Source organism: Tarenaya hassleriana, unplaced genomic scaffold, assembly GCF_000463585.1.
Source record: "Tarenaya hassleriana unplaced genomic scaffold, ASM46358v1 Cleome3, whole genome shotgun sequence".
Lineage (NCBI taxonomy): Eukaryota > Viridiplantae > Streptophyta > Magnoliopsida > Brassicales > Cleomaceae > Tarenaya > Tarenaya hassleriana.
This window is the reverse complement of record NW_010966177.1, coordinates 8,526,776-8,554,731: the sequence shown is the minus strand read 5'-3', so window position 1 is coordinate 8,554,731 and position 27,956 is coordinate 8,526,776. Positions and strand designations below refer to the sequence as shown.

The 27,956-nt window shown below is 40.7% G+C and overlaps 5 protein-coding genes across 8 annotated transcripts in view; 2 read left to right on the top strand and 3 right to left on the bottom strand.

Annotated features, from left to right (window-relative positions):
- Positions 1 to 4,654: 4,654 nt before the first annotated feature.
- LOC104820016 lies at positions 4,655 to 13,730 on the top strand. Of its 2 annotated transcripts, none has more exons than XM_010550357.2 (16): positions 4,655 to 4,932; positions 5,409 to 5,512; positions 6,046 to 6,577; positions 6,653 to 6,905; positions 7,424 to 7,722; positions 8,710 to 8,892; positions 9,003 to 9,764; positions 9,880 to 9,974; positions 10,073 to 10,123; positions 10,200 to 10,288; positions 11,064 to 11,537; positions 11,702 to 11,776; positions 11,967 to 12,037; positions 12,133 to 12,190; positions 12,318 to 12,546; positions 12,644 to 13,730. In XM_010550357.2, the coding sequence occupies exons 3-16, from the start codon at positions 6,177 to 6,179 to the stop codon at positions 13,297 to 13,299; spliced, it is 3,696 nt and encodes a 1,231-aa protein (XP_010548659.1). In that variant the 5' UTR covers positions 4,655 to 4,932; positions 5,409 to 5,512; positions 6,046 to 6,176; the 3' UTR covers positions 13,300 to 13,730. The 2 variants fall into 2 exon arrangements, with proteins under 2 accessions (XP_010548659.1, XP_010548658.1); XM_010550356.2 differs by having other exon boundaries at positions 4,656 to 4,932; positions 10,064 to 10,123.
- A 194-nt stretch (positions 13,731 to 13,924) lies between these two features.
- On the bottom strand, positions 13,925 to 16,165 carry LOC104820017 (pre-mRNA cleavage factor Im 25 kDa subunit 1). The gene is made up of 8 exons (XM_010550358.1): positions 16,084 to 16,165; positions 15,551 to 15,809; positions 15,349 to 15,394; positions 14,942 to 15,035; positions 14,777 to 14,850; positions 14,593 to 14,679; positions 14,396 to 14,506; positions 13,925 to 14,233 (listed from the first exon to the last, which is right to left on the bottom strand). Exons 2-8 carry the CDS (start codon positions 15,733 to 15,735, stop codon positions 14,162 to 14,164), a joined length of 669 nt encoding a protein of 222 aa, XP_010548660.1. The 5' UTR covers positions 15,736 to 15,809; positions 16,084 to 16,165; the 3' UTR covers positions 13,925 to 14,161.
- Positions 16,166 to 21,564: 5,399 nt separating this feature from the next.
- Positions 21,565 to 24,509, bottom strand: LOC104820015 (UBP1-associated proteins 1C-like). 3 transcript variants are annotated; one of them, XR_772903.1, is made up of 8 exons: positions 24,219 to 24,509; positions 24,027 to 24,101; positions 23,630 to 23,760; positions 22,902 to 23,313; positions 22,549 to 22,662; positions 22,378 to 22,455; positions 21,967 to 22,105; positions 21,565 to 21,889 (listed from the first exon to the last, which is right to left on the bottom strand). XR_772903.1 is itself a non-coding variant. In XM_010550354.1 (7 exons), the coding sequence occupies exons 1-6, from the start codon at positions 24,303 to 24,305 to the stop codon at positions 22,399 to 22,401; spliced, it is 876 nt and encodes a 291-aa protein (XP_010548656.1). In that variant the 5' UTR covers positions 24,306 to 24,509; the 3' UTR covers positions 21,565 to 21,889; positions 22,378 to 22,398. The 3 variants fall into 3 exon arrangements, 2 of the variants coding, with proteins under 2 accessions (XP_010548656.1, XP_010548657.1); XM_010550354.1 differs by lacking the exon at positions 21,967 to 22,105; XM_010550355.1 differs by lacking the exon at positions 21,565 to 21,889 and having other exon boundaries at positions 21,920 to 22,105.
- A 98-nt stretch (positions 24,510 to 24,607) lies between these two features.
- Positions 24,608 to 26,371, top strand: LOC104820014 (WD repeat-containing protein VIP3). The gene is made up of 2 exons (XM_010550353.1): positions 24,608 to 24,997; positions 25,609 to 26,371. The coding sequence occupies exons 1-2, from the start codon at positions 24,659 to 24,661 to the stop codon at positions 26,233 to 26,235; spliced, it is 966 nt and encodes a 321-aa protein (XP_010548655.1). The 5' UTR covers positions 24,608 to 24,658; the 3' UTR covers positions 26,236 to 26,371.
- Positions 26,372 to 26,387: 16 nt separating this feature from the next.
- The window catches only part of LOC104820013 (threonine synthase 1, chloroplastic), a 2,478-nt gene continuing 909 nt past the window's right edge, over positions 26,388 to 27,956 (bottom strand). The window contains exon 2 of the mRNA XM_010550352.1: positions 26,388 to 27,956. This exon is cut by the window's right edge and continues 28 nt beyond it. Coding sequence (XP_010548654.1) covers positions 26,539 to 27,956 — 1,418 coding nt within the window. The 3' untranslated portion in view covers positions 26,388 to 26,538.

Below are 27,956 nucleotides of genomic sequence, written 5' to 3'. Positions count from 1 at the left end.
ACGGGTAAGCCGTTGGAAATCCGTTGGAAAAATTCCAACGGATTAATCCGTTGGAAAAATCCGTTGGAATTTCACATTTTTTTTGTAGTGAGAGTTCCAAACAGCCAACCGTTGCAGATTCTACTACAGAAGTCGAGTACATAGCAGCATCGGATGCAGCTAAAGAAGCTGTTTGGATCAGGAAATTTGTGGGAGACCTGGGGGTCATTCCTAGCATTGCAGATCCCATTGACTTGTACTGTGACAACAATGGTGCTCTTCTCCTTGGTCTGTCCGAGGAAGCCTTCGTCCATCTCCATCTCCTTGAAACGATTCCGAATTCGAGAGCCCCTCTCGTGAGCCGGTGATCGAAATCGTTTCCCGTAACTCCACTTCGATTATTCCCCGTTCATCCGTGAATTCGAGAGCCACTCACAGTGAGCCAGTGATTGCGGTTGATGTTGGTTGTGATGCTCTAGGATGATTCGTGATATGATATTTTGACTTTGTATTGATTCATTGGTTTATGAATGCATTACTTTTCCCGTTATATGATTAGCATGTTTGTTATATTACGGTAAATATCCTTGAATCATTGCAGATAATTCTAAATTCTCTGGTCAGTTATCATTGTGGGAACAATGATGAATTAAGACCAGCATGATGTGTGATAGATGATTATGATCATATGCATTAGATGCAAATCACAATCATGGGTTCTCGTTTGGAACGAGTTACTGGATGACCCGCATGAGATTGTCACATGGACATGAGTCATGACTTGAATCTCATACAGCGGTTCGTTCTTGGATCCTCAGACCTGAGATGTCTAGAGTATCTGATATGAGGAGTGACGTGTCTTGACTGCGTCAAACGTCGTCTTTAACCGGATGATCATAACGGCGTTGCTCAGATACGTTCACGAATCATATGCAGATAGTAGACATGCAATACGGGACTTGTCACCTCCTACGCAGGAGAGATGTCGCTGGGCCCCTCGTGGAAATCGGACTGTGAAAATGCGTGGCCACGCTATAGATGAATGTACATCTATATTATCAGTCGGTTTGCCTAGACGAGTAAGCGGTTGAACTTGAAGGGTGGCTCATACCATGCCCTTGTTCAACATACGACATCGTGAGACAAAGGATCAGAACTCGAACTATTGCTGGCTTTGTTAGATCACCTCTAACTCTATTCTAGGGGGGTAGTCATGGCGTCTTGCTAGAGGCTAACCATGACTTGTGGTTCGGAAAAGGTTCCCGAAGCCACTGCCACTTCAAATGGGCCTACAGGGTCACACACCATTAGGGATGGATCACACGTGAAGAGAACAACGCGAGAAAAGAGCGACGAAGCGATCTGGAAGAGTTCCGCTGAGGAACGTTCGTTCCGCTGAGGAACGGACGGAACGTCCGTTCCAGGCCTGGAACGGACGGTCCGACTTACGGGCAGTTTTCGGTTTTCGCGTTTTAAGGGTTTTGGGCAATTCTAATTAAAGAGAGAGCCGCCACAAACCCTAGAGTATGAACCTCAGACGTCCAAAACACTCATGAGAGCTTAGAGAAGCTTGATTTTGAGTTCTAGTGATTGGAATATCGATTCCAAGTCAAGGACATCGGTTTTTTTTCTCTTCACGAATCCTAGCAGATACGTTCCAAAGCGTTGGAATTCATCCCGCCGGTGTGGATACGTGTAGAGGAGTTGTGCTTTCAACTCTTGGTGATTAAAACAGGCCCTGGATCGATTGATACTTCCAGATCTTGAAAGAACGAGGTAAGTATTCGAATCCCACGACGATATACACGATTGTTCGGGTTATTGCACAATTGGTTTTTGTGTGACGTTTGGCTAGGTTTAGATCTTTCCTTCCGCTGCATGAAACCTAGAAACCAAACCCTAGATCGATGAGATCGCATGCTAGGAACCCGAAGGGAACCCCAACAGTACTTTAGGTCTTCTTTGGAATGAGTTACATCGTCAAACAAAAAATGTGATCAATCCATATTGCTACGACTGATTTGACTTGAAAAATTTGTGATATGATATGATTATTACTATGTTAACACTTTTAAAATGATAAATTATGCAATTTCGAATAAGTCTGATCATTTGACCAAAGTATGACCGTGTGACCGTATAACCGTTTGACTATTTAGGTACAAAGAAGAAAGACCTAAATTAAATTTAAACGATTCAAAAAGTTGTATAGGGGTTATAAGAATAATATTGCATCGTTTTGGAGTTCTAATTTCACGTGAAAAAAATCTTTCAACATAAGTCAATTGTATCCAATGTATTATACAAACAATACTAGTACTTTAGGTCTTTTTTGTAATGAGTTACATTATCAAACAAAAAATATGATTAATCCATATTGCTACGACAGATTTGAACTTAAAAAATTTGTGATATGATATGATTATTACTATGTTAATACTTTTAAAACGATGAATTATGCAATTTCGAACAAGTCTGACCGTCTGACCAAGGTATAACAGTATGACCATTTGGATACGAAAAAGAAATACCTAAATTAAATTTAAACGATTCAAAAAGTTGTATAAGGGTTATAAGAATACTATTGCATCGTTTCGAAGTTCTAGTTTTACGTGAAAAAATCTCTCAATATAAGTCAATTATATTCAATATATTACACAAACAATACTAGTACTTTAGGTCTTCTTTGGAAGAAGTTACATTGTTGATGACATCGTTGTTCTTGGCACCATGAGCAAAATCGAATCGGTTTGACTGGTTAGCATTTCGAGAGCCAAATTTTCTTTGCGGATTTTCATCAAACACTTTCCATGCATTTTCAAATTCTTCAACTTTGGTGTGTCGGATCTCGTTATAAAGGAAAAATTTGACGAGTGTAAGCTTAAATGATATTGTTCATTCGAATCGAATCGAAGTGAAACCCTAATAAGCCAAAATTCTATATAAGAAGAACATGTTTGATAAACACTTTTAAATTCGTAAATTCATCATTTTTGAAAAAGTCTGACTAGTCTGAACCGGTATAACTCTATGACCAGTCTAATGATATGAACAAATTATGATCGGTATGACCAAAGTTTGACCGTATGACCAAAGTCTGATCGTCTCACCAAAGTATCATTATTTTGACCAATGTCTGACTGTCTGACCGATTTAAATTTAAAAAACGTGGTATATGAGATTATTATTATTATACCATATTAACACTTTTAAAATGATAAATTCATCAATTTTCAAGAAATCTGACCGTCTAATCAAATTCTAACCGTATGACCAATGTCTGACCATCTTATGAAAGTGTGACCAGTATGACCATTTTTTAAACGAAAAATAAAGGTCTAAATTAAGTTTAAACAATTAAAAAATTGTATAAGGGTTATAAGAATACATTTTATCATTTTGGTGATCTAATTCTATATATAAAAAAATCTCTTAACATAAGTCATCTTCACCCCAAAGTGTGACCAACTGACCAAATTATGAATGTCTCACCAAAATCTTATCGGTATGACTAAAGTCTGACCGATATGACCAGTATGATGTTTTAAGAGCCAAAATTTTTCTAAGGATTTTTATCGATCAATTTCCATGCATTATCAAATTCTTCAATTTTAGAACGTCGAATCTCATCATAGTAGAGAAATATGTTGAGTGTAAGAAGAAAATTGAGAAATTTGTTGTTAGAATCGCCAATAAAATATTTTGGAGAAAAAAGAATTTTTTTTTTTGCATTTTAAATTTTTAGAAAAAGTGAATGAAGAAATTTTTCGAAGTTTTTTTTGTTATATAGAAAGTTGCCAAGTATTCAATTTTTGAAAGGTAAACTAGTCTTTTTGTTGTTTTAATTTTTTTAAAAAATCCTAAACCTAGAAGGTTATCACTTGAAACAAGAAATGACATTTGGGGTTATTTCTGCAATTTTTTCAAAGCTTAATACGGATGTGACATTTAGGAGGCATTATATAAAAAATACTCTTACTTTGCTATTTGTACTTCAAGACCTATCCTTATGACCATGTGATCCAATGTGACCAATATGATCAATATGTGACCACACTATATTTCAGTCATATTGGTCATATGGTTATAAGGATAGGTCTTGAAGTACAAATAGTAAAGTAAGGGTATTTTTTATAATGCCCCGTTTAGGAGTGAAGAGAGTTTTTCAAGACTTTCACATTTTTATTTCATATGTTTGACAAGTTTTTATAGAAAAAAAATACAATTTGATAAAATCCCACGAATCCTCAATTATCCTATTTTTATACTCTAGAATAGATACAATATTTAACGACTTAAAAAACAAAAATTTAAATTCGAATAGAAAACAAATAACATAAAAAAATACAATATTATTTTCTAACAATAAATAAATACCATATGTGAATACACGTGTAAGACTATGCAATCGGAAATTAATGTGAGTAATGGAAAATAATTATTAGACAAATTTTGTGAGGAAAACTGTTTATTTATTATTATTATTATTATTGTTATTATTATAATTATTATTATTATTATTCGCCCGTCGTAACCGAATTTTATAGTTAATTTGGTTATCTAATTCTTTGGACAAAATAGATATATTCGTAACAGTAAAATCGCCATTCGTCACAACTGGTCCCTAAGCCATGAGCTGTTTCAAGCCGGCTTGGTTCTTGTTTTTACTAATTTACCCTTGATGTCACCACAAAGGCTTTGCTATCTGAGTGGGTAATAAATGGGTAAAATCGTCATTTCTACAGTGCAAGTTCCATCGCCGATCAAAAACAGCAAGGAACGAACGCTGGCTCGCTTCGATCCCGTTCTCTCATGGCTGTTGCACGAACATCGCTGGATTTCGATTTCGAGCTCTGGACGAACTCGTTGGAACGATCCAATCTCCACAATCCCTAATTTTTGGGGAAATAGTTTTTTCCTGTCGACCTTTTTTTGTTCGCGTTTTGATTCGAGGTAATAAAAAAGGAGGTCTGGTTTCATCTTCAGAAGTTGATCCAGGTTCTAGGGTTTCATTCTATGTTCTTGCTGTTGTTTATCGTGCTTATTGAAGATGCTCGAGTTCGTTTGTTGAAGCTTTATGTTTGATTCATTTATCTCCTAGGGTTTTTTATTGTGTTGAAGTTTCCGGGGATTATTTTAGTCTCCGAAATTTTGGTTATTGCTTAATTAGTTTGGCGTTTGGGTGATGAAGTTTGATTTTGATGAAATTATCGGATTAAGGTGGCGAATCAGTTCAAATTTTGTACTTACTTGGGAAAAGTTGTGCGAAGTTGAGAATTTAGTTACTCGGCAATGCAAATCAGCTGTGATGAAGACATTTAAGGAGTTCTCTCTCTCTCTATATATATATTTTGTTTCTTTTCGAATCTATTCTTGGTTTAATGATAATTATTTCACTGATTAGGTGATTGGCTTTCCGATTTTGCCAGGTACTACACGAACTGAGGGCCAGCGAGATTTCCAGGAAATTTTTTCACCCATCTGGTGGATCTCTCAGTAAGCTGAAGGAAAGGAGAATTTCTGAGGAAGAAAGGTTAGAATAACTCGCTGTGTGATGAGATAACATGCAGTTTCTACCTTTTTTTTGGGATATCTGATCTTACTCGACCACTTTATGTTCTACTAAAGGTGGAAATTAGTTGCTTAGTTTAGTACAAAACCTCTTTCCGGTCTTACCTTTCCCAGATTGAGTTCTGCAATGTCTGACTGAAGTTTGAGATGGTTTATGATACTTTTGAAGCAATTATATTAAGTTAATACATTAGGCGACCAAATTATTCCAAAACAAATTTACTCCTAACCAAATTACTCTGGAATCGTGCAACAGAATTCCTGTGGTTGTACATATGCCGAGATTTGAGAATTTGTTCTTTTTCTTTTCAGTTCCTTAAACACGTGGGCAGTGTAAACCGAATGCCGTGCTATCTCACTAATTTGTGTGTTTAAGTTCTACCTGTAATAGTTTGTAATTTGTTTGTTTTGCAAGTAAGGCTAGATATATTTCCACGGAAAAAGAGTTAAGGTACCCCTGAGACTAAGGTCATAATAAGCTTTGTTGCTTTGCAGGTCTTTATCTTCATTCCAATTTTTAAGATCCGAGGAATTAGCATTTATGTGCTGCAGTACTACAAGCTTGTCATGCTCCACTATATATATAGTGTGTATAACAAAGCAGTGAACTTGCGAAAGCTGAAGGAATGTCAGCACCTGGAAAATTTGATTATTCTTCTACTGGGCAGGATAGGCCTTTATACAGATCCAACTTACCTGCTCAGATGGAAAGATCAAGCAGTTTTCGCGAGACTATGGATCACCCTGTCCCATCTTCTCATCCAACCATGTTGAGGAGCACCTCACCGATAACACAAACTGATGTGACGAATTTCTTCCAATGTTTGCGTTTTGACCCTAAGGTGGTTGCCGCAGATCACAAGTCTATTCGTCAAGGTGACTTTAAACGGCATGTGAATATTGCCCTTGGGATAGCAGGGGATGAGTCTCCAAGTGGAACACTGAAAGGAAAGTTGATTTCTTCTCCTGTACCGGAAGAGATCAAAAGACTGAAGGCTGGCCTGCGTGAAAACAATGTGAAGGCCAGGTAGTTTAATTACCACAAGTTAATTGGTCATGCTTGAAACGTCGTTATAGCTAATTGACTTTTTTGTGCTTGCAGGGAACGTGTAAAAATTTTCACTGAAGCTTCTTCTGTATTTAATAAGTTTTTCCCAAGTGTACCTACAAAGAAGAGGTCTCGACCAGAAGGGTTTTCTAGTGACCGCTCTGGTGATCGTTTTGTTTTAGGGCCAGGCTTAGGTAAAATGGGAATCCAGGGTCAGACTCTGGCTGGCAGTTTTGAACTTGAGCAGCAAAAGTCAGATGAACGACCTAAAAGTGGTGTACCAAATAAGCGCACACGCACTTCAATGGTAATTTCAGATTATTGTTCAGCAGAATCCGGTTTACTGTATTTCATTCAGCAGCTGTTCGAGCCAATAAATTTTTTCATATACTTCAATACTATAACCATTTATTCTATGATTTATCATTTGTTACCTGCCTCGACACTTTTTTAGTCGCCTTACCTCTGATTTCTGGTTCCATCTACTGTACCAGTTTTTGGTGAAAACTCTGAACTGAGGATCTTTCAGAAAAGCTACAACTTGTACTTGCGATACTGATATAGACATTATTTTTTCTTTAACTACATGCAATTTTAAATGCTGTACTTAAGCCCAGATACCGAACAATTTTTATCGTTGTAGTTTTATGTAGGTGCTCAACTGTTTCTGCTTCTATGCCAATTAAATGTTGGTATGGAATTCGTTTGACATTCATGTAACTGCACTATGATGTAACTGTTTTTTCATCTATTGATTTAAGTTTACCAGTTTGTTATTGCTTCTCAAGAGTATTGATTTTTCCTTTTATATTTTCTCGTATTCAGATGGATGTTCGAAGTAATGCTATTGTTCGACAGTCGGCTGCTGTAGATAGGGATAAAGACACAATGAGGCTGGCAAATCATAATTCAGTTCAGGGTGAGGACCGAACTTCATCAATTGGCATTGATGGTTGGGAAAAATCGAAGATGAAGAAGAAACGATCTGGTATAAAAACAGATGTTTCTACAAGCTTGGTGTCAAATAAAGCTGTTGAAGGTTACCGAGACTTGAAGCAGGGAATACTGCAGAAAGTAGCTGGTGATTCCCGATCAAGATTGAATGGTGACTCGAACATGTTAAGGTATGATCTCTCCTGTTAAGATGACAACCGAACTCACTCTTTGGCTACAATGTGTTAAGCTGATGGTCTGAATGGCTTTTATTATCCTTATATATTGACTGTCATGTCCCAACTTGCAAGCTTCATAAAACTTCTTTTATTTCATTTTGTAGAGTATTCGTCATTAGATTGGAAAAGTGGTATGATGAACTTAGTTGGGATTAGGATTAAGAAATAGATTATTTCTGTCTCATACAAAAAAAAGGTTTCTTCGACTGCTTTGGTTGCAATTGTTTATCCATGTATTATAACCTTTTTGGGTTTTTTTAATGTCATTTATTTTCTTCTGAAAAATGATTTTTCTGCTACTCTCCTGTGGTTAAACTATGTGTGCCGTGGAGGAGATGAGGTGTAGGATGCTTGTAACGGTCGACTTGTACCTAAATTGCTATGTTTCTAAAGTTGGAATTACCAAATTCATTCATTCTGTTGTACGCATTCAGATTATTTTCCTGTTCAATTTCTCATTTTGTGCACCACTTTCCTTCTCCGCCATTTAAAGTTTATCAATAAAATTGTGATATGTGGAATGTGAAGATCTTAATTAGGTAGTCATTCACTCTTTTCTATAATGATTATATCCGCTGTTATAGAAGTCTTTGCTGGATAAATGAGTCTTTATGCTGTAAAAGTTTTTTCTGTATTTTGGAGATGCATCCGAGAGTCTGCTGTGTGCTCCCAGCAACAGGCAGTTTCTTCAGTTTGTTTCTGCAATCTTTTGCTCGGTGGCCCACACAGTGACCTTGGATTCCATCCGCTTGCTTGTTGAATGGATTATGGTGATGCTTTCAAGTCCCAGAATATGTCGGGGGTTTTTTCTTTAGCCTCATCTGGTTGAGAACTTTATTGACTTCTTCACTTGTCCTTTGTTGTCCTGTCAATGAAAGCGATTCTCACTCCCCTTTGATGGTTATGCAGTAGATCATAATCTCCTATTATTTGATATAGGCAAGGAGCCACTAACGGAGCTGCTGGATATGGAAGATCTGATAACCTCTCTCAGCAGACAGGCTTAGCAGGACGTTCCTCTCTCTCCAGGGTTGATTTTGATCACAGTTCTTTGTACAATGAGAAGCGAGAACGTTCTATTGGTTCTGACAAGGAAAGGGTGAATCTGAGGGCTATCAACAAGTAAGCGCCATAATCTTAAGCAAAATTTTCATTTTTCTGAATTCATGAATGATATGCACCTTGTTTCTGATCCCTTTTTGCTGCTCCTCTCCTGGCTGGATGACTTACAGATCAAATATTCATGATGAATTCAATTCTTCAAGTCCAACTTCAAATGCAAAAACAAATGCTTCAATCCGTGGCCCGAGATCGGGATCAGGGCTTCCGCCAAAACTCTCGCCTGTGGTCCATAACGCTCCTTCTCCAAATGATTGGGATATTTCCAGTTGTACAAATAAGCCGCCCACAGTATCTGGGGTTACCAATCGTAAGCGAATGACAGCTAATCGATCTTCATCACCACCAGTCACTCAATGGGCTAGTCAAAGACCACAAAAGATATCCCGTATAGCAAGAAGAACAAATTTAATTCCCATTGTTTCGAGTAATGACGATGTTCCCTCCTCAGATAACGTATCAGATATTGGCTGTAGTGAAATTGGGTTTGGATTCCATAAACGCTCACCAGCAGCTTCTCCTCAGCAAGTCAAACTGAAAGGTGAAAATAGCTTCTCGACAGCAGCTTTATCAGAAAGTGAAGAATCTGGGCCCCCTGAAATCAAGTCGAGAGACAAGGGTAAACAATCTGATGAGGTAGATGACAAAGCTGCGGATAATGTGCCAAAAGTGTCCATTCCCATTTTACAATCAAGAAAAAATAACAAGCTTGCGATCGGTGAAGAGCTCAGGGATGGGGTTAGGAGGCAAGGAAGAACAGGCCGTGGCTTTGCTTCTACAAGGTCTCTCACGCCAATGAGGTTGGAGAAGCTTGGCAATCTTGGAACAGCAAAACAACTTCGCAGTGCAAGACAAAGTCTTGACAAGAGTGAGAGGTAGGGATTCATATGTTATAAAAGTACTTTTCATTTCTCTTCTTTTTTCTGGATTGATAATAACTTTTGGGTTCATGGGGCTAGTCTCATGGTTATATTCATATATTTTGATCAGCAAGGTGGGCCGTCCGCCTACTAGGAAGCTCTCTGACCGCAAGGCTTACAAACGTCAGAAGCATACACCGTCAAATGCAGCACTAAATTTTCTTGGTAAGCTTAGTGCAGTTTTAATCAGGATTCTTTTCCATGGAAAGATTCATACTTTGCGTTTATTTACACATATTGGTTGAATTTCTTAGTTGGTTCAGATGATGGCCATGAGGAGCTACTGGCTGCTGTCAATGCTGCTATAAATTCTGGTAAACTGTTGTTCTTTTCCTATGCTTATTTGCCAAATTTTATCTACGTATTAATATTTTTTAATCCATGATACAGCTAGGAACTTGCCCAATTCCCTCTGGAAGCAGATGGAGCGTTACTTTTGCTTTATATCAGATGCGCATATCAATTTCTTGAGACAACAGGTGACACCTTTTATTCCACTTGACAGACACAGAGACTACAGTTAGGATTAACTTTACACAGTTAGGGTCTCATTGTTTGAGAAGGACACGTGATGAATATTCCAACTGCCCCCTTATGTATTGTCATATTAGCTCCATTAGTGAATTAGTATCCGCACCCAACCACTTGGAAACGGTAGTCTAGTGGCTTGGGAATCAAATGTTCTGCAAGGAACATTTGGGTTCAGTTTTCTCCCCTCCCCCCTTGGGATAGAGAAAAGAAAACAGTTGTCAATTATCTAGTGTACATTTAATTTGACATAATTGGGAAATCTATCGATACATTCGGTTCCTCCACTTTCTGTAAAATGGGTATATTCGTATTATCACATGTATTATATAGATATTTGTAGCTAAAGATGCAGTTCGATTAAGCAGAAATCTCCGATTTCAGTTGTCAAATAATCATTTCATTGGTTTGCAAGTATTTTCAGAGAGATACGAAAATTGGAGACAAGGGTGTCAGATGTCTGTTAAAAGTTGTGATGTTATATAATTGCAAAATAACATCATTTCTGGTTCTTTCTGTAAACAAGTGCGCTCTTTTGTGATTTTTTTTACATGGGTTTTAAAAGTTTATTGTAGCTGTAACATTGTAACACATTTTAGACTATGTAAATCTCTGTTGCTTGACTTCTCTTCGTCAAATTCCTTCTTCTCTCTGTTCATTTAGAAAGTTTGTTTATAGATGAAAATGTATTAGGAAGCATTTTATCTAACCCTATCTCTCTTTCAGGGAGAACTGTCCTGTGTGGGACCATCACCGTTAGGGACATCTTCAGGCTTCGATAGTCGTGAAGTGTTGTTTCCTGAGGAATTTACAAGTAGAATGAACTCTAAAGCTTCTCCTCTCTATCAGAGATTGCTATCCGCTTTAATTTCCGAGGACTCTAGTAGCGTAACTGAAGATTTACAACTTGATGGATTTGACAACGCGAATGATCTTGATGTTGAGTCACGGTTCAGTGGTTTTAATCATTTGATGGAGTTCAATGGCTATAGCACCAATGAAGGACTGGAACATGAAGAGTCAGAAGATGATGTGTCTATGGGTCTGCATAAGGGAGTTAACAACTCATCTCACCATTCCAACGGCAGATTTTCAGACCATTCATCCATTGAATTCACAGATATTCAGTATGGAAATCTGGGGATAGACGAGAAGATATACCTGGAGGTTCAGTCTCTGGGGATTTCCTTGGAACCATTGGTATGTTCATTCAGAGACTGGCTACTTGGAAAACTGCTGTTGCTATTTTTTTTTTTTTGGTTTGTTAGTGGATATATAGTTACTTTCTGGTGCTGAAATGAAATATTGGCTCTTATTGCCATGGTTCCTTGTGGTTTGATGTTTTTGTGATGTGTTTGTTGCAGCCTAGCATTTCAAACGTGGAGGATGAAGGAATTGTTGATGACATAAAAAAGCTAGAGGAAGCTATCTGCGAGGAGGTATATTTTCTCATTGAGTTACATTCTTAAACAAACACAACATCAACGTTTGGGTGTATTTGGTGTTTTTTTCCTTGTGCTTATCATGCACTTTAAAGGATTCTGTTTCTTTTACATATATTGCAAAAGGATAGGTGTGCTTTTCAAGAATCAAGATAGTTCATCTTGTGATATTCTGTTAAATTATCAGGGTTCCAAGAAGAAAGAGATGGTGAATAGGCTACTAAAGCCTGCCCTAGAAATGAAAGAATGTCAGGAGAAGTATGAATTTTCGTTTCCTCTCCTTTTACAGTATGCATACGCAAATCTGTACTATGATCTGACGATTTTAATATATAACTTGTTCCTTCACATAGGGAGTTTGATCAGCTTGGTTATGATAAACTCGTCGAAATGGCATATGAAAAGAACAAGGTAAAATAATTTTGACCCTGCGAAAGGGTTCATTTTACTTTATTCTTCCTGCCCTTGCTGTTGTGGTACATTCGCATTTGTGCTCTCCTCCGAGTTTACATGTTTTTATTGATTCATATGACCACAGGCAAGTCGCCGTCATCACACTGCCAGTGGAAAGAGTTCCAGCAACAAAATATCCAAGCAAGCTGCATTGGCTTTCATTAAAAGAACTCTGGAAAGATATCATCAATTCGAAGAATCGGGCAAGAGCTGCTTTAATGAGCCTGCTTTCAAGGATATGTTCATTGTCGGGTTGGCGCAAGCCACAGATAATACTCCAGGAGACAATGAATACATGCCGTCAGCTTCTTCAAGTATCATCTCAAACCCTGTTAAGAAGCAAACTAACTTTGTTTCGGATCTTTACAATCACCCTGTTCATTTCTTAAATCTGTTTCTTGTCCCTTGCAGCTTTCATGGGTTTACACCCAAGTTCTTCTTCGGCAGAGCGGATGGGTCAGAATGGGGATAATTATGCTAATTCTTCTGATATTCTGCACTCCGAAAGTGCTTTACTGGAACAAACCACGGGTAAAGATGATACGATGTGGTCAAACAGGGTCAAGAAGAGAGAACTGCTGCTTGATGATGTGGGTATCGGGGCATCTCTCACGAGCAGTGGTGCGAAAGGAAAGAGAAGTGAGAGGGACAGAGATGGGAAAGGACAGGCTTCATCATCTAGAGGCGGAACTAATAAGATTGGTCGGCCTGCTCTGTCCAGTGCCAAGGACGAAAGGAAAATGAAAACGAAACCCAAGCAGAAAACGACTCAGACATCCGCATCTGTTAGGATATCAGATCAACCCAACGCACCATTATCCAAATCAAGGGAAGCTAACAATAGCAACAACAATGAGTTTAACTTGGAGGCACTTGATGAATCAGAGCCTCTGGACCTTTCTCACCTCCAAATACCAGATGGGTTAGGAGGACCAGATGATTTCGATACACAAGCAGGAGATCTAAGCACATGGTTGAACATTGATGATGATGCGTTGCAAGATAACGATCTGATGGGGCTTCAAATACCGATGGATGATCTTTCAGACTTGAACATGATGGTTTGAGGTTACTCTTTCTCTCCCTTTACATCTGTATAGTCTTGTTTCTTATACTATTGATGGAGAAACGCAAAGGAAAAGAGGAAAAAAAAAACAGTTTTGCTTCTCTGAAGGAATAACCAGTCACCGGAATGGTTATTGGCTGTCGGCTCCAGCAAATTAGGTCTTATAGATTCTTCTTCTTCTTCTTCTTCTTCTCCTTAGGGTTCCTTCTTATATAATTCGATTCTAGGGTGAACTGCTTTTGGGTTTTTGTTTTCTTCTTTTCGGTTTACAGCTTGATGGGGATTGGAGTTTGGCTCATGTGGTTAAGTTAGGTCGGTAGGTAAACTTCCCGGCTGTAAAGAGCTTTTGCGGCAAAAAAGAAAAAGAAAAGAAAGGATGATAGTAATATGTTTGTAGTGATATCGTTATAAGAAATTGTGGGGTCTTCTTCTTCTTCTTTGAGCCATGTAGCTTTCATAGCATGAGAGAACCATTGCCTTTTCCTTGTACATACAGTTTTATCTTCTGTAATAAAAAAAAAAAATGCAGCTTCTTCAAGGTAACATGATATCGCTCTCGTCTTCTGCACTTTGATGTATCGTATTTGGTATTTCGCGTTTTGATCTGCATATCGCAAACGCAGACACAAACGCATCGTGAAACGCTCTTTGCCCGTTTGCAGTTTTGGCGTTTGGGTTTCATTTCAATATATATTATTGAACTGCAAAAAGCTTTCCATATCTCACCAACAAGATCAAGTCCTTCACAAAGGTTACACGCTATGCCAATTCCTATACAACTATCATACACAAAGGGCCTATAAGGATATCACCAAACATACGAGGTCGAAGCTTCTTCAACACACACACATATGGAATTGCCTTCAGATCTGCATCATGTTGAAGGAGAACTTGGAAAGAAGCTTAGGGATCTCCGATATTATCGGCCCATATGTCTGCAAGGTGTATAAGGTTACTATCAATATTAGAACAAAGCGTTTGTTTAGGTGTATCATGTCATTGGCAAGATGAGTTCCAATTGGGTATTATTCAGTTACCTCTCATCTTAAACAAATGGGTCGGAAATGACAGATTTACGGAATCAGAAAAGGTCGTACCTTTGCGTTTTCGTGAATCTGGCACAACGTAACAGCAAGGAGCTTGAAGTTTTTAGGCACAAAAAACTTCTGAGTCACTGGTTGCCTCACTAGGAATAGCTTAACGCATTCCTGTGGATGACAAACAGCAATAGAACCAGTCAGTGTCTTAAGCATGAATTGCATTGATAGCCTTTGGTATCTATTGAGAATACAACCTTTGGTCGGTTTACATTGGGTGGCACGATCGGATACATCACTGTCTCGAAATCAGGTCTCCACCACATCCCGATGCATTCTCCTACCTGAAAAGATTCATAAGCAGAGAAATCCATCCTTCAGATCATTCCTCCTCCACCTGACTTGCTTATCAGGGCAAACCCCAAGATCTATAATATGTACCTCCCAACTCGGGACAATGGCATCTTCATCGACTGAGAGCTTTGATGAAAGTTTCCGTCTCAGTCCTTCGATATCTAGTAAGAAAAGAGAAGCTAAGAACGAAACCGGACGACCGAATTCACTTGGAGACCAAAGTCATGGCCTTTCGAAATGTAAACAAGTTACCAGATTCTGCGGGTCTCAAGCGACCACCTGGAAGCTTAAAGACAGAGTTCCTAAACTGAAGTAGCAACAGATGTGGATGTTTGAACAGCTCAACCTGATGTTAGCAACATTCAGAATCTCTTGAGATATGTAATCAACATTGTAACACTTTTTTTAAGCTAGAATTTTCTCTCATTTACCCTGAAAATACCAACTTCAGTGATCAATATCAACACCAGAACCATTTTCCATGAAGTTTTCTTTACAAACTTTTTCACCATCAAAACTTCTAACTTTCAAACCATTTCTCATCAAATTCGTTTCGTACAAAACTTAAAGTTCGAGTCCCGCTTACACTAAAAGACAAGGAACTCAGAACCCCAGATGAACAGAAAGCGCGAAATTGGGACGACAAAGCTGAGAGTTACCAGAAGAACAGCTTCGACACAAGTTCTCAACCCATGAGCAGCATAACTTCAACAGAGAGAAACAAAAGAAGGGAGAAACATCAGTATTCAATTAAGAAATGCGCAAATAACTACGGAATTGGAGCTACTACAAACAGTCGTAAGGATTTGAAACCAAATACACAGATGATCGAAAAACGCGGAGACTAAGAAAATGTTTTACTTTGATTTCAATCTGTCGACGCGATCAGATAGAGTCTCGTCCTTCACGGGAAGAGCACCTCGGCAACCGAAGTAGTAGCGGCTAAGCGGGAATACGTCCACGATCACGCCTTGAACGAAACCGTTTCGACTCGTTGAGTTCTCCTCGCTCATCGCCATCTCCAGAACTCGAGCTTCTTCACCCATTTTTCCCGGAAAACTCAAGATAGAAAGCGCTGTTGGATATTAAACTTGTTCTAGAATGTGTTCATTCTAGGAACCTGTGTTCAAAGTTCAAACATGTTATTTTGTGTTCAATACTTGGAGTTTGTGGTCTTGGAAGTTTAGAAAATATTTACTATATGTTAGACTAAGCATTATTATGTGTCTCTAGAATGTTCCTAAGAATAGTATAAATATGTGTAAGTTTGTTTTGTTTTCAAAACAACAAAAACACAAGAAAAGAAATATAAAGGAGTATTTTGAGGATTTCTCCTCCTCTCTTCTCATTCATATACTTATAAAAGTATATAAAGAAAAAGCCTAAGAGCTTACAAGTGGTATCAGAGCCGGGATATCATGGCGTCGACGAGTTCGATCCAATCGCAAGTTCCGCAACTTACGAAAGACAACTATCGTAGGTGGAGTATCCAAATGGAGGCTCTTCTCGGATCCCATGATGTATGGGACATGGTGGAGAACAGTTATGTCGAATCGGAGACAGTACCGGAGAATGAAGAGGAGAAACACAAAGATCTACGAAAGAGAGAGAAGAAGGCGTTGTTCACAATATATCAAGGAGTCGATGAAGTAACGTTCGAGCTTATTGCCTCGGCGACGACGTCCAAAGACGCGTGGAAAATTTTAAAGAAATCTTATGAAGGAGTTGATAAGGTGAAGAAGATTCGGTTGCAATCTTTACGATCGCAATTCGAAAGTCTACAACAAGGGAGTTCCGAGTCGATCTCGGATTACATTTCACGGGTAATCACCATTGTTCATCAAATGGCGACAAATGGCGAGACGTTGAAGGATGTTCGGGTCGTGGAGAAAATTTTGAGATCCCTTGACTCAAAATTTGATTCCGTGGCCGCTGTGATTGAAGAATCGAAGGATCTAGATACGATGACGGTGGAAGAACTTCTTGGTTCTTTGAAAGCGTTTGAAGATAGACTGAATCGGAGAAAAGGAGAAGAAAAATCCGTTGAGCATGCGCTCGAAGCGAAGCTCTCTTTGAAGACCGAAAATTCAAGAGGAGGTTATCAACACCGAAGAGGAAGAGGTGGAAATTACGGACGAGGAGGTTATGGACCAAACTATTGGATGCCGACAAAGAGTCAAAACGATGATGGAGAAAATAATATAAAGGAGTATGGCCATGGCGGAAGAGGTGGTCAAGGCCGAGGCTGGGACCGCGCCCGTGGTCGTGGATTTGGAAGAAATAATGGAGGAAGGTATGATAAATCTTGGATTCAATGTCATACTTGCAAGAAATTTGGACATTATTCCTATGAATGTTGGCATAATCCCGCTAATGATGGTGGAGAGAAAGTCAATATAGTCGACAAAGAAGACAGTGATACAGAAGAAGTGTTGATGTTATCACAAAATAAAGTCGAATCAAGCGGTGAGTCACAACCATTTGTTACATGGTATCTTGACACGGGAGCATCCAATCATATGTGCGGCAGAAAGGAGTTATTTACAAAGCTTGTCGAAAGGAACTTTGGCAATATCACGTTTGGTGATCTTTCAAAGAGACCAATTCAAGGGAAAGGGGAAGTCACACTGACCTTCCCGAACAAGAGACAGGTTTGCATCTCGAATGTCTATTATGTTCCCGATATTAAAAGCAATTTGTTGAGTGTGGGCCAGTTGTTGGAGAAAGGTTTTGATGTAAGGTTGAAGAATATGTCTCTAACCATGCGAGACAAAAATGGCCAAATGATCACAACCGTGGAGATGACGAAGAATCGAATGTTTCCATTGAGACTGAGCTTTAATGAGTCGAGGTGTTTGAAGGTAACGACTCTAGATAATTCAACTTTGTGGCATCTTCGATATGGGCATCTAAATTTCAAGGCATTAGAATTACTTCAGAAGAAGGATATGGTGATTGAGTTACCCAAGATTGCAGCTCCTAACAATCTGTGTGAAGTTTGTGTTATGGGAAAGCAGCAAAGAAAGTCGTTTCCGACATACAAGTCATGGAGCGCGGCATGTCCCCTTGAGCTGGTGCATTCGGATGTTTGTGGACCCATCAATCCCACATCGAATGGAGGTAATCGATATTTCCTGACATTTACTGATGATTATAGTGCAAAGACATGGATCTATATGCTTAAGGAGAAGAAGGAAGTTTTCACAAAATTTAAAGAGTTCAAGAGTATGGTGGAAAAACAAAGTGGATGCCCAATCAAGTACCTGTGGACTGACCGTGGAGGAGAGTATACATCAAATGAGTTTGAGAATTTTTGCAAGGAACACGGGATTTCTCGTCAGCTTACCATGCCTCAAACACCACAGCAGAACGGAGTTTCGGAGAGGAAGAACAGGACTATACTGAATATGGTCCGATGTATGCTTAATGAGAGAAAAGTCCCTAAGGAGTTTTGGGGAGATGCTGTTGCATGTGCTGTTTATTTGTTGAACAGATTTCCATTGAAGAAAATCAAAGACATGACACCGGAGGAAGCTTGGAGCTTACGAAAACCGAAAGTTGATCATCTCAGAATCTTCGGGTGTGTGGCATATGCAAAAGTGCAGGAAGAAAGACGAACAAAGCTTGAGGATAAAGGTCAGAAATGCATATTTTTGGGTTATGGTGAAAATTGCAGGGGATACAAGTTGTATAATCCCGAAACTCGCAAAATCATAATGTCTCGAGATGTTGAGTTTGATGAGGAGAAGAGTTGGGATTGGAATGGTAGTAATCAATCGCAGAGGATCATTCTCGAAGAAGTTGAGGAGAATTCACCATCCCGAGTTATCCAGGACCGTTTTGATAGCGGTGATTCTAGTAGCTCACCCATGAGAAAGATGAAGAGTATTCAGGAGATTTATGATACAACTCAGCCGATAGAAACTGAGTTTGATGATGAGTTTACTAATTTCTGTCTATCTGCTGGATTTGGATTTGAAGAAGTTAACAGGAAAAAGAAGTGGATCAAAATGAAGGATAAGTTGCAAGAAGCTCAGAGTCAAAGTTCGAGGAGGAACAAGTTTAAGGGAGGCTAATGTTGGATATTAAACTTGTTCTAGAATGTGTTCATTCTAGGAACTTGTGTTCAAAGTTCAAACATGTTATTTTGTGTTCAATACTTGGAGTTTGTGGTCTTGGAAGTTTAGAAAATATTTACTATATGTTAGACTAAGCATTATTATGTGTCTCTAGAATGTTCCTAAGAATAGTATAAATATGTGTAAGTTTGTTTTGTTTTCAAAACAACAAAAACACAAGAAAAGAAATATAAAGGAGTATTTTGAGGATTTCTCCTCCTCTCTTCTCATTCATATACTTATAAAAGTATATAAAGAAAAAGCCTAAGAGCTTACAAGCGCGACAGTGCTGGAACGTTCACGATAGATTAAATATGATTGATGATTGAAAACATCCTCTTGGCGGCAGAGATCATCAAAGACTATAACAGAGCTCAGACCAGGAAAAGTGCGATGCTGAAAGTTGATATTTGAAAAGCGTTTGACACACTTGATTGGGGAATTATCACACAGCTCTTGAAAGCAATACAACTTCCACCGAGATTTGTAGGCTGGGTCAAGATGTGCATCACTACAGCTAATTATTCGGTGGTGGTCAACGGAGAACCAACCGGATACTTTAAAGGGAGAAGAGGGCTTCGGCAAGGGGATCCCTTATCCCCCTATCTATTCATCATGGTGATGGAGGTTCTCACCCAGCTACTGGACAGAGCAGCAAGAGCAAACAGGTTCAAAATCCACCCTAAATGTAAATCTCCACTTTTAACTCATTTGGCCTTTGCAGATGACCTCATGATCTTCTCGGAAGGTGAGCAAGCGTCATTGCAGGAAATCAAACGAGTGCTAAAGGACTTCAGTATCTTCTCGGGCCTAACTATGAATGAAGGCAAAACTGACTTGTTCCTTGGAGGGATGTCGGACGAGGGAAGGGCGAACTTGTCTAGGAGCATTGGGCTAAAATTGGGAACCCTTCCGGTGAAGTACCTAGGGGTCCCTTTGAACTCAACACGACTACCTCGATCTGCTTACAACCCATTGGTCCAAAGTATTCGTGGAAAGCTCGAGCATTGGACAACACGATACTTGTCAAGCGCTGGCAAGATTCAACTCGTGACCTCGGTTATTTACGGCAAGGTCAACTATTGGAGCTCTGTCTTCCTCTTACCAAAGCAGATTCTCCGTGAGATTGACTCTTTATGCTCATCGTTCATTTGGCGAAACAATCTGGAAAAAGGGGTTGGGCACAGAATCAGTTGGGAAAACGTTTGTAAACCTAAGCAGGAAGGAGGTCTAGGCATAAGGCGCCTTGAAGAACAAAACATAGTCTTTCGTCTAAAGCTAATATGGCTACTCTTGAGTCAATCCGGCTCAATTTGGGTAGCATGGACAAGACACAACATTCTCAAAAACAAGAGTTTCTGGGAATGCAAAACCACTTCTGTAGCTTCTTGGAACTTCAAAAAATTACTGAAACTGAGGGACCAAGCAAGATCTTTTATACGGCATGATATCGGGAATGGGAAGAATACTCACTTTTGGTTTGATCACTGGCTCGACTTAGGCCCCTTAATAGACCTCATAGGTCCGACGGGACCGAGACTCCTACGGCTGCCTCGCTCGGCAACAGTGGCATCAGCAGTAAGGGAGAACAATTGGAACTTACCGGGAGCTAGATCAAACAGTATCCAACAGCTGCTAATCAAACTTGTGGATACAAATCCTCCAAGAGACGACAGAGGAGAAGATGTGGTCAATTGGAAGCACAAAAATGGCATATTCAAACCCACATTCAGTTCCAAAGCTACATGGCAACAGATAAGAAGCAGGAACCCAACAATCCCGTGGCACAACATCGTATGGTTCTCCGAGGCGATTCCACGTCATGCTTTTGTCTTGTGGCAAGTGATGCAGAAGAGGCTGCCAACGATGGACCGTCAACAGCAATGGGGCATCCACATGGCAAACCGATGCACTCTTTGCCGAGAGGAGACAGAAACCCACTCACACCTCTTCTTTCAATGTCAGTTTAGTGCTGCAGTATGGAATTATTTTGCAAGCAGGTTCAGAAGCTCACCACCATCGGATATCCAACTATGTCCCCCTTGGATGGCACTAATAGGGGAACATCAGGGAACGGATCTTCAAATCATCACCAAACTCCTTGCTCAGCTCATTGTGTATGAGGTTTGGCAAGAAAGAAATAGAAGGATCCATCATAACGAGGTTCAACCGCTACAGCAATTCCAAGGAAACATAGACAGGTCTATGAAAACTACTCTTCTCTCTTTGCAGAAAGCGCAATCCTCTCTCCGGTCAACTCTTTTACAGCAATGGTATCAACACACCTTATATTGAAAACATAGAACATCATTTGTAATTGATCCTATTTTGTATCACTTGCGCATGGAAATCCCGTGGAATTTTGTAATCGGTCACAAGACCATATGTAATCGCCACCATTTCGGCCAGTATTAATACAACACTCACCTTTAACCAAAAAAAAAAAATATGAGAGAGAGAGCGCGCGCGCGCCGAACCGAAGGGAAGGGAAGAGAAGAGAAGGTGGCCGAGAAGGTGACGTGGCAGTTCCAGAAAGATCATTTTTGGGCCTCTAATGGGCTTTGTTGTCGTAGAGAAAACAGCAGGATGTGCGATTGTATAAATCGAGAACGACACGCATCTTGATGCTCTCAGTCTCAGACATCTTTCAAATTCAAAGCATAAATATAAATTTTCTGTATCAATATGAAACGGAGATATTAGAATGCAAGAAATAAAACGGTCCATCATTCAACAGTCAAAATACAATCAACTATATTATAGTTCTAATAGTCAATCTTATTTCAAGTTTATTGCTCCCATTTAGTTGGCAAAAGAACAAGTGAAAAGTTTTGACTGTCCGTTTACAAACAGTTAAACCCTTTTAAGAGCCCCCCTTTATAATCTCTCGTTTGAAGAAGCATGCCTTCTATGATCGATCCATGCTCTACTTATAACTCTTTTTTATTCAAACATCTAATCGAAAATCATTGTCTGTTAGATCTCTGCAGATCCTACACGCCTTGAAAACACGAGATAAGCTCGGGATAGAGACGCGAAAAACTCGCAGCCAAGCGTCTCCCCTTGCCTTGGTTGCGGGTTCCTGCATTTAGGATTCATCAAGTTCCAAACTTGATTATGATTTACTGCAGTTTTCTGCTCGGATCTGTGGATCCATACCAATATGGAATGGGGTTGTTCTCTATCTCGGGAACTACTACCCGAAAGATCCATGGGAAAACCAGGGCTCGGTTTGGTTAAATACCGACATAACTCTTGTCTTGTGAAGGTCATAGTTTCAGCTTCCGTAGCAACCAAACTGGATAAGATGTCATTGGCATTGTCAAGACACAGATTTTTTGGTTAAGAGTGTTCATCACCGGAATCTGGAGCTCAAGCAATATTTCTGGGCTTGAAGAGTATGTCTTTACCAGGATAAAAAGGAAGGAAAACCATAAAATTGGATTGATCTGATAGTGAATACCGTTCCAGACAATAAAATAGTTCAGTGAGAATCCAATTTGGTGATCATAGCAATGGTGAAGAATGACATGGGAAAAATTGAGGAACTACTGGAACTCGGTATCATACCTGCTGCAAAAGATTCAACCTTTAAGCCAAAAGTTTCACATGTTTTCCGTCAACCGCAAACTTGGAGCTTGAATTTATCTGCAAGAAGGATATAACCGGAAAAAAAGGTGCGTCGATGAGAAGATCGTTAGAGAAAGAATGTACTATTGCAGAATTCAGATGGGATATAACCTTGTGCTCTATCTTCTCGTTAATCTCTGATGCATCTCTCGTTATGCCACGTTCCTCCAGAGATTTCAGAACAAGCTTTTTCAGTTTCTTCATCTTCAAAGCTCTCCCAGGTTGCTGTACCAGAAGATCAGAAACCAGTATTATATGTCACAGTTAAATTCAACACGGTAACCGAACAACATTCAGAATAATATGAAAAATCAGTAATTCACAATGATATATTCTGTTATTATTGATGGAAAAATGAAGTTTTACGAACGAGAGGTTAAATTATGTAATGATATCACCGCAACAATAATCAAGCAAGTTGTGAGAAAAACTAATGGAAATGGAGATATGGGAATTATACATACCGATTTAAGGGTCAACTTGATTAACTTCTTCCACTTGATTTTCTTTTCATCACCTTTCTTTTTTGCCTTCTTTGGTTCACTCTTTTTCTCGTGGCCTTGTGCTTGTTCGGCCTGAATCACTTCCTCATTGCCCGTTCCATCGGAACTCTCAAGCTTTCTTTTCTTATTTGTTAGTGAGTCTCCATTCCCATCATTTGAGCTCACCACACCTGTTGTTGCGGCAGGTAAATCTTTTTTCTTTTGTGCAGCATCGCCACTAGAGGCATTTCCAGTTGCATCTTTCTCATCTCCTGCTGACTGTTCTGATTGAGGCTGTTGTTTAGCATGGAAGGCTTTCGCTTTAGCTCTGTGTTTTTTCCCATCAGCATGGAGAAGCAAAGTCTGTTGGCTCGTAGCTTTCGTGTTGCACAACCTGTTACATAATAAAATCATATACACATCCAAAGAATCTCCTGTCAAATCTTCAATTCAACACAAGACAACAAGCTCCAACAAAGGGATTCTGTAAATGTCACACATTTCACTTAAAGTATTCCTTAATTCCTTCTACCTCTATATAAATGTACATCCATTTCCATAGCAGTAATCGCTATTGGCATATTGCATTGATACCTCTATAGTATCCATAATCACAATTTTCATCTTTTCTTCCAAAGAACAAGACATATTATCCCAAATGGTTGAATTTAAAAAGTGGGGATATCATAAGATGTGAAAGATATCAATACCTACAAAACCACGGAGGCCTATCGGATAACCCGACATTTACATCAAAATCAGGCTGTTGCTTTGAGTCCTGCTTCGATTTTGCCGGTGTGCAATTCGATGGCTTCAACTGCCCCTTTGGACCATATTTTTCCTTCAAAAACAAAACCCAAAACATCAATCTCTTCATTCCACAACTTCACACTCATAACCAAATGCACAGAAATGAGAAAATCGAACACAGAAGATGCAGTAACTTATAAGGAACTATGTTGACAAAGCTTCTATATTCTACCTGATTTTCCAACAGGCTTCACCATCATATATAACAGGATGCACAGCTTAGTGAAACGAGAAGACATTAATATGAGTTCTAACTTCATGTTGAAGAACAAACCAGAGGAGATATCTGATACTTACAGCCTCGGAGATACATTGGTTATGTCCCTGAACGCTATGTTGTCCGAAAATTTCTCCGCAATCGATGCACGACAACTGTTGACACCCATTGAAGAAACCAAGGAAAATTAACGGGTGAAACATGAAAACGCACCGATTTGGATGGGAAACAGACGGAAAGAAAGAAATTTATTCTAGAAATTAATGGCAGACCTTGGCGGCACTGCAGATCCTGAAGTGATTCGGCAGCTTTGGCTTCTTAAGATTCTCTCCACAATCCTCGCACTGAAACCAAACCATTGTTCCTTCTTCCCGATTCGAATTTCGAAAATCCTGGAGAACAAACTCGAGATCTCTGCTGTTTCAATGGAGATGTCCGAAGCGTTAGTAGTAGCGAAGAGGGGTTTAAGACCGGTTAGGGCTTTAGAAGCTTCCAGAGGTAAAAACATCTGATCAGGTCGTTCTATCAGGATTACACACCATGTCGTCTGCAAGGGAAAAACACGGCACGGTTTCCTGCTTTCTAACAGTATAACGTCACGGTTTTCTATTTTCTAACGAATCGTTTGAATCCTGGTCCCCTAGGGCATATCACGTCTACTTCTTGCTCTCACTTGGGAGGAACAACACTTCGGAGGCAAAAACCTAAAAGAATGAAACTTGCGGGTCTGAAATCGATCGAGAACGCTCACGAGGAGTCAGTTTGGGCGGCGACATGGATTCCGGCGACGGAAGCTCGACCGGCGTTGCTTCTCACCGGATCTCTTGACGAGACGGTGAGGCTATGGCGGCCGGACGAGCTGGAGCTTGTACGGACCAACACTGGACACAGCCTCGGAGTGGCGTCGGTGGCGGCCCACCCATCGGGTATCATCGCCGCGTCGTCTTCGCTCGACAGCTTCGTCCGAGTCTTCGACGTCGACACTAACGCCACCATCGCTGTTCTCGAAGCTCCTCCCTCTGAGGTCTGGGGAATGCAGTTCGAACCCAAGGTAATTGGATTCCTCCAGTTGTAGTGTTCTTGCGAATGATAATGGCATATTCTAGGATTTTGAAGATTTTGTGTGATTTATTATCGGGGGAATTTCGGATACTTCGTTGAATTTCAGTTCATAAGCTCCGAAGAATCATGTTCCCTCTGATCTATAAGATAATGATTAAGCAAATTCGTTGAAATTGTTGATCTTTAAGAATTACTTGAATTCAAAGTCGTAGAACTTTGGCAGCTAAACAGTGCGTAGAATCTGAATCCGATGCTTAGTTCGGGTCAGATAGGATCTGGTCTCGCCTATGCATCGTGCTGTGCATATGCTGGCAAACTTACTGTTGGTATGGAATGGAAGTTGTTGCTCTCATGAGCCATGATTCCATTCTCATCGAAGAAACACATACATACAATAACAAGACAATGGCACCACCGGAACAAAGCTATGGCCAATTGATCTGCAGTTCAATGTCTGATCCCTAAGCTAAGCTATGTGTTCCCAGTTGCAATGCGCTAAAACCAGTGCCTCTTCGTCTCTTTGATCTGTTATTCATTTTCTGTTCAGTGCCGAGCTATTTCTGGCATAGAACGTTGCTGATATATTATCAAACTTTTCAGGGCACCATCCTTGCTGTCGCGGGTGGGAGTAGTGCCTCGGTCAAGCTTTGGGACACAGCAAGCTGGAAACTAGTCTCGACTCTATCCATCCCTCGTCCAGAATCACCGAAACCGTCGGATAAGACCAGCAGCAAGAAGTTTGTCTTATCGGTGGCCTGGTCCCCAAATGGGAAACGCCTAGCCTGTGGTTCCATGGATGGCACGATATGTGTTTTTGACGTAGAGCGTGCGAAGCTTCTGCACCAACTAGAGGGTCACAACATGCCTGTAAGGTCCCTAGTGTTCTCCCCCGTCGACCCCAGGGTCCTATTCTCTGCTTCAGACGACGGTCACGTGAATATGCATGATGCCGAGGGAAAAAGCCTGGTGGGATCCATGTCGGGGCACACGAGTTGGGTGCTGAGCGTTGATGCTAGCCCAGATGGTGCGGCTATAGCCACCGGCTCCAGCGATAGAACTGTGAGGCTATGGGATCTCAAGATGAGGGCAGCGATCCAGACAATGAGCAACCACACTGACCAGGTCTGGTCGGTGGCGTTCAGGCCACCAGGGGGAACCAATGTTCGGGCCGGCCGTCTTGCCAGTGTGTCGGACGACAAGAGCATATCGCTTTATGATTACTCGTGAACATTATGGTAATCTATCTCTTATTCCGAGACATCTCGGTTGGTGGTGGTCTTTGTCCTGATATGACGTTTTCTGGTTTCTTCTGTACACAGAATGTACAATGTACTTCACTTCTTTGAACTTTCCCCACAATCTTTCTTATGCTTTAGCAATTGGATTCTAATACAAAATGTATGATTATTAAATAGTTTTAGGAAAACAAAGGACAGTAGAGAGAGCACAGAGAGTACAACTGCCAAAAAGTCACATGGCTAAAGACGAATACTCAATCCCCGTCTTACGATCTGGGTAACTTATTACCATCTATGATCTTGGTACCTTACTCCCCAAGTAACTCTTCAGCACATCCATGACGGCTCCAAAATCAGCCTTCACTTCCACTGGCGGATTCGAAAACCTGCAAGCCATGTCGGGGATGGCCTTCGAGTGGTAATCGATCTTGGACTGAGTGAACTTCAGCCCGTGAGCCGTGCTCACCACAACCGTCCTATCCGTGGCTGCAATCACACCTTGCTTCCTCAGCTTGTCCAGAGCGGTCAGAGCCACCCCGGTGTGAGGGCAGATGAACATCCCGGTCGAATCCGCCTGAGCCATGGCGTCCATTAGCTCCTCCTCTGTGGCTTCTTCGACGATCCCGTCACAGTTCTTGAGGGCATACACGGCTCTGTCAATGGAAACTGGGTCACCGATCTGAATGGCCGACGCAAAGGTGGAATTAGCCTTCACGGGATTGAACTCCTTCCAACCCGACTTGTAATACAAGTAAAGTGGGTTGGCATTGGCCGCTTGGGCGCAGACAAGCCTCGGGACCCTGTCCACAAGACCGAGTTCTTGGCACATTTTGAAGCCCTTGTAAAAGGCATAGATGTTGCCGAGATTTCCTCCAGGGACAATCACCCAATCCGGAACTTCCCAATTGAACTGTTGCAGAATCTCAATGGCTGCTGTCTTTTGCCCTTCTAATCTCAAACTATTCAACGAATTCGCTAAGTAAATCGGCAATTCCGCGGTTATTTCCCTAATCAGCTTCATACAGCCGTCGAAATCAGAATCTATGCTCAGAACAAACGCACCGTTAGCTATGGGTTGAACCAGCTGAGCCATGGAGATCTTGTTCGCCGGTAAGAACACGATGGATGGTATTCCAGCGGAGGCGCAATAAGCCGACAAGGCGGCGGAGGTGTCGCCGGTGGAGGCACAGCCAACGCCGACCACCGGTCGCTTCATCTTCCTGAGGCGATTGACTTGGCTGACCAGAACGGTCATGCCGAGATCCTTGAAACTCCCTGTATGGCTAATCCCACAATGCTTCACCCACAGATCGTTCATCCCTAGAAACTGTTTGCCAAATCTCTCCGCCCAAAACAGATTCGAGTTTCCTTCAAACGCCGAGACGATATCGTCGTCATCGATCTCGGGGAGAACCCACTCCTTCTTCGACCAGACACCCGATCCGTAAGGCCAGGTCGTCTTCCCCACGCGCGAATCGAAGAGGTCGCGCCAATACGCGCCATCGAAGCGTTTCAACGCTTCCATGTCGTGCTGAACATCGAGAAGACCACCGGAGCGGCTGCGGTAAACGATCTCGTCTAGGGAGTAAAACTCGGTGGATCCAAGCGGAGCATTGAAGGGGACGTACCTAGCGGAGAAGGGATTCGCGGCGGTTGAGCGGTGGCGACGAGCCTCATCGCGGATGTTCTCATCGGAGGCGCGGCGGGGCC

Excerpts from the sequence above, each read along its gene's own strand:
- LOC104820016 (XM_010550356.2), top strand. The coding sequence starts at position 6,177 with ATGTCAGCACCTGGAAAATTTGATTATTCTTCTACTGGGCAGGATAGG. Across the intron at positions 7,723-8,709 it reads GGTGACTCGAACATGTTAAG|GCAAGGAGCCACTAACGGAG; the intron begins GTATGATCTCTC and ends TATTTGATATAG. Across the intron at positions 10,124-10,199 it reads CAATGCTGCTATAAATTCTG|CTAGGAACTTGCCCAATTCC; the intron begins GTAAACTGTTGT and ends TCCATGATACAG.
- LOC104820017 (XM_010550358.1), bottom strand. The coding sequence starts at position 15,735 with ATGGGTGAAGAAGCTCGAGTTCTGGAGATGGCGATGAGCGAGGAGAAC. Across the intron at positions 14,680-14,776 it reads CCATTGTCCCGAGTTGGGAG|GTAGGAGAATGCATCGGGAT; the intron begins GTACATATTATA and ends GAATCTTTTCAG. Across the intron at positions 14,234-14,395 it reads AGATTCACGAAAACGCAAAG|ACATATGGGCCGATAATATC; the intron begins GTACGACCTTTT and ends TACACCTTGCAG.
- LOC104820015 (XM_010550354.1), bottom strand. The coding sequence starts at position 24,305 with ATGGTTTGGTTTCAGTGCGAGGATTGTGGAGAGAATCTTAAGAAGCCA. Across the intron at positions 23,761-24,026 it reads ACCAATGTATCTCCGAGGCT|GAAAAATATGGTCCAAAGGG; the intron begins GTAAGTATCAGA and ends TTGTTTTTGAAG. Across the intron at positions 23,314-23,629 it reads AGGCCTCCGTGGTTTTGTAG|GTTGTGCAACACGAAAGCTA; the intron begins GTATTGATATCT and ends ATTATGTAACAG.
- LOC104820014 (XM_010550353.1), top strand. The coding sequence starts at position 24,659 with ATGAAACTTGCGGGTCTGAAATCGATCGAGAACGCTCACGAGGAGTCA. Across the intron at positions 24,998-25,608 it reads GAATGCAGTTCGAACCCAAG|GGCACCATCCTTGCTGTCGC; the intron begins GTAATTGGATTC and ends CAAACTTTTCAG.